Below are 4910 nucleotides of genomic sequence, written 5' to 3' on the forward strand. Positions count from 1 at the left end.
CGGTGCTCCTTCTGGAGGCGCAGCATCCTCTTGATGTTGGAGTCATCGTAAGGCATGGCGCCACAGACCATGACGTAGAGGATCACGCCCAGGCTCCAGATGTCGCACACCTTGGGCTGGTAGGGGACGGCCTCCAGCACCTCGGGTGCTGCGTAAGCCGCTGACCCGCAGAAGGTCTTGCTCAGGGTCAGCCGCCCACCATCATCCCTCAGGCAGCACTTGGAGAAGCCGAAGTCGGACAGCTTGATGTTGAAGCTCTCGTCGAGGAGGACATTCTCCAACTTGAGATCGCGGTGGACGACGTTCAGGTCGTGGCAGTACTTGATGGCTGAGGAGAGCTGGTGGAACTTGTCGCGGGCCTCGTCCTCGGGCAGGGCTCCCCGGGTTTGGACGAGCTGGAGGAGGTCGTCCCTGGACTGCGAGCTCCATGACGGTGTAGACCCTGCCATCTGCCGTTTCAAAGATCTCGTAAGTCTTGACGATGGAGCGGTGGTTCAGCCTGGGCAGAATCTCGATTTCCCAGGGAAGGAATTTCCCCAAGAAGTCGGTGGGGGCTTTCCTGCGGTCGATGATCTTGACCACCGTGTTGCGCTTGAGGCGCTCAGAGCAGGCAGATTTGACTTTTGCGTATGAACCAACTCCAAGAGTAATGCCCATGATGTAACCTTTCATCCTTAGGACTGTGGCATCGTCCGTGGTGCCAGGTGCAGCTGGTGCCACTGCCATGCGCTCTATATCCCTTCCCCACTTGGGCCAGCAGGCACTGTCCTCATTGACACTGTGGGGAGGACTCTGGCTGGGCCGGGCCTGGACTTGGAGAGGTGAAATGCTCAGCATTGTCTCTGCGTGACCTCAGCATGTGAAGACATAAAGCCAGGCTGCAGGGAGTGGGGACTGAGCTGGGGGAGAGGGGGCCCCTGCCACCCTGGAAGCCAGGCTGGCCCAGCAGGAGCACCCATTTCCCACCCACTGGATGGAAGGCAGCACCCAGGACTGCAGTAAGCCTCCCTGCTCCTCCTCTTCACTGTGGCCTCCTGGTCATGAGTCAGGCCCAAGGAAGGGCCGTCCAGGCCAAGCCAGAGTGCCAGCCCCATGCCCATTTCCTTCTGGCTGAGGGGACCGATGATGCATCAGTCCATGCCTCACTAGGGCTGATTTCCTGTAGCTTCTTGGGGGTAGTAGGAAGAACACCCTGTCTAGGGCTGGAGTCCTTGGAATCGGTGGCCCCTGGAGGGATGGCCCTGGTCTGGCCAGGCTGGCGGCTGTTCCCAGCCATGTGAAGGAGAGCAGCTCCTGTTTCGGGTAGAAGCTGGGGAGAAGAGTGCTCCTGTGGCGAACAGGGCACGTGCGGGGGGTGGGAGGCAGGCGGAGCTCTGGGCCCCACACCGACAAATGCATGTTCCGAGGGCAGGGGCCTACCTGCAGGATGGGCCGGGCCTGGGTCAGCTAGAGGAGGTGGTGAGGCATCCAGGCCGGGAAGAGCCTGGGAGAGGTGAGGGCTTGTTCTGAGAATGGCTGAGTCCCACAGTCTGGAGTGACGTGGAGGAGCAGGGAAGTGGCAGCTTTGCCCTAAATGGCGGGCCGTCCTTGCAGGGCCTGGGGTGGGAGGACCCATGACCCAAGTCACGTTTGAGGATGGTCCCTTGGCAGAGGGCATAGAGAACGGGCTTCAGGGTAAGTGGAGGCCAGTGCCTTTGACCCAGACAGGAGGCGTCTGGACCAAGGTGGGCCTGTGGAGACCGTGAGCCAGGGGCAGACAGAGGGTCTGGTGCCCTGGCCAGTGAGTGGGCAGGGCCTTGGGTGGAGTTTTGCTGCTGAGGTCCTGACAAGAGCAGGTACCTACCTGCAGGAGGAGGGTCCTGAATTTGTGAGGAGTGGGCATGCTGGGGGCTGGGGGAACCGTGTATGGCACCGTTTGCGTCTCTAGAGCTGTTTGTTGCACCTGGAAGCAAATGTGAAGACCCTTTTGTGTTTGCTTGGGGAACTGGAGCATCCTATGGGTGTCTCCTTGGGGACTTTGGAAGCCCTGCCCTGTATCTTCTCTCCATCACAGGCATCCCATGCCCGCACATAGCTGTTTGCCAGGGTGGGGTGCCACATGCTCAGTGTTCAGGGGGGCGGGTGAGGAGGCCTGCCTCCATGTGGGTGGTTGGGAGGGAAGGTGATTGAGGTGCTGGTGTGCAGAAGATGTATAGGGACCCACCAGGGAGATGAGGGGTAGGACGTGCCAGGCAGAAGTGCCATCTTGGGTCAGGCCCATCCATGTGGCCATGCTTGGGATATGAGGGGAGCTCCCAGCCTCTGGGGCTTTGTGTGGAAGATCTTGGGGGGGGGGCGGGGGCAGCCAGAGTCCGAATGCCAGTTATGAGGGAGGAGTGCCCTCCAGTGGCCGCGATCTCCCCACGGCCCACTCCCAGCTCTTTGGAACTCCTGTGGCAGTAGCTTTAGCTTGATGCCTGTTTTCCTCCTGGGATGTCTTTGGTCACTCCTCTGTGTCCCAGAATGGGCTGGCTGTGAGGATTTGCAGGCTGGAGCCCAACAGTCTCCCCGGCCTTTCTCCGTAAGTGCCACATGTGCTGTGTGGGGTCCCCCCGCGTGTCTGCCTCTCTGGCCGACTCTACCAATCCTCCTGCTTTCCCTTTCTTGTGGATCCTGCTCCCTCATACTCTTTCCTTGCCCAGGACAGCGCAGCCTCTGTGGTGCTTGGGGACGGGACGTGGAGGAAGTGGCCGCACAAGCTGGGCCGCCGCGACGTGGAGCAGCTGGCTTCCCCCAGCACGTGGACGCAGAGGCAGGCACGGGAAGGGAACGAGAAGTGCTCGATTGGGCTGGGGGCCTCCAGGGGTACTCTCCGCCTGCAGCCCCGTGCCTGCAAGACCTGCAGACTGGGGAGGCCACTTCCGGTGAGGTTCAGCCCCCTCTGGTTCTCCCCTCACCTCATTGGCATTTAGGGCTGGTTCCGGATTCTGGAGTTCGTCGATGACCTAGACACGGCCCGTGCTTTCCTGAAGCCCAGAGGACAGGGAGCTTCAGTGTCACAGAGCACAGCACACGTGCCTGGGGGGTGGCTGTGTGGTGACACGGGAACACCGGGCTGGGAGGAAAACACTGGGGCTGGATGTGGGGAGGCTGGGAGGGCTGCGGTCCGAGGAGGTAGTCACACGGGGGAGGACAAGGACCTGCTAGAGTACGTGCTGGTTGAAGGGACACAGGGTGGTGGGAGTGTGCAGAGGCGGGAGGGAGCGCTGCAGACCATGGAGGCCAAGGTGAACAGGTCTTGATCTTAAATAAAGCCTTGCAGAGGGCCCCTGATGGGGTCTGACCCCAGTCAGCTGAGCAGCTCACGGGAGTGTCCCTGAATGTGAGGCCACCCGGGAAAGCGGTGGGCTCAGTCACCTGGGGCTGCCACTCTGCGCCCTGTGATTTCAGAGCTGCCCACCCTCTCTGGGCTGTCTCCCCACTTGGAAAGCACACAGTGCATGCTCCTTCCTGGGGCCCCTCCTGCTCACGCTTGTCCTGTGGCTGGGCTGTTAGCGGTGTCTCCTAGACCCACTTGCTGAATACTGTCTCCTGCCTCCATGTGGCCACAGACGACTAAGCAGAGGAGGTGCATGTCCCCACTTCAGCCAGCCCTGCATGCTCTGGGATTTGACCCCACTACCAGAGAAGCTGTAGGACTCTGGGTTCCTGGGGCTTCTGGGGAAAATGGGGTGGTCCCCCTGGTAGTCCTCAGGCCTGTTCTGTGCCTGGACCCTGGCACTCACAGGCCTGCCCCAGCAGAGCTGAGAGCGGAGCTGCAAGCCCAGAAAGCTCTGTAGAGGCTGATCCTTGAGACATGGGCAAGGTCTGCAGGGATGCATCTACGAGCGTGATTACGGCACGTGTGCGGCACCTGGGTGGCTGAGTCAGTTAAGCGGCTGACTTCAGCTCAGGTCACGATCTCACGGTTCATGAGTTCAAGCCCTGCATTGGACTCTGCTGACAGCTCAGAGCCTGGAGCCTGCTTCAGATTCTGTGTCCCTCTCTCTGCTCCTTCCCTGCTCATGCTCTCTCTCAAAAATAAACATTAAAATTTTTTTTTAATTTGGGGGCACGTGGGTCCCTCAGTCAGTTAAGCGTCCAGTTTCAGCTCAGGTCATGATCCCATGGTTCATGGGTATGGGGCCCACATGGGGCTCTGCGCTGAGAGTGTAGAGCCTGCTTGAGATTCCCTCTCTCTCCCTCTCTGCTCTTCCTCCGCCCTCACTCTCTCTCCAAATCAACGGATTTTGGGTTTTTTTTTGTGCCAAGGTCACCCAACTAACAAATGGCAGAGTAGGGATTTGAACCCAGGTCTGCCTGGCTGCAGAGGGGCTAAACTGACATCAGTGGGCCCCCATGTCATGGTGTGTGCTCACATGGGTGGTGCGTCCAGCCATGGGGATGAAGTTGGGGGCCGACCAGGTCTCCCCGCTCTGGCCTCTCCACGGGGCCCAGAGCGTGAGAGGGGGTTACAGCGTGTCCTCCGTCCCGAGACACTCCAGCCACAGAACAAACAGGTTTTCAAGGAGAAAGCAACATCTCCGCTCATACGTACGCATGGATTAGAAGCTGAACCCTGACTCTGGGGACACACAAAATACGTGTCCATGGCCACCGTGGAAGCACAGTAAGAACCTGGCAGCACGGCTGTTTCTGGAGTCCTGTGAGCAGAGTGGGTTCAAGGACAGAAGTCTGAGTCAAGCTCCGAGCCCCGGGCCCGCCTCCCTGCTGAGCCAGGTGGGCGAGATCCCTCAGGATGGGTCATGGCTCCCAATTGCCTAGAGTGTTAAAGCCCATCCATCCTCTGCCTTTATATGGCAGCAGCCACAGGCAGAGTGAGGAAAGGGCGCAGAGCCTGTCGCCAGATGTGAGACCAGTGTCACCAGGGG

At 59.9% G+C, this 4910-nt stretch overlaps 1 protein-coding gene across 1 annotated transcript; it reads right to left on the reverse strand.

The window, feature by feature from the left end:
• Positions 1-2: 2 nt before the first annotated feature.
• LOC115277466 (testis-specific serine/threonine-protein kinase 1-like) lies at positions 3-2984 on the reverse strand (the record flags this gene model as incomplete). Its single annotated transcript, XM_029921598.1, is given in 4 exon segments — positions 3-407; positions 409-807; positions 1844-1942; positions 2937-2984. Coding segments are annotated over 3 exon segments (843 nt in total), but the record flags the coding sequence as incomplete, so codon positions are not given.
• Between the last annotated feature and the right edge of the window lie 1926 nt (positions 2985-4910).

The sequence above is a fragment of the Suricata suricatta genome, chromosome 14 (genome assembly GCF_006229205.1).
Source record: "Suricata suricatta isolate VVHF042 chromosome 14, meerkat_22Aug2017_6uvM2_HiC, whole genome shotgun sequence".
Classification (NCBI taxonomy): Eukaryota; Metazoa; Chordata; class Mammalia; order Carnivora; family Herpestidae; genus Suricata; species Suricata suricatta.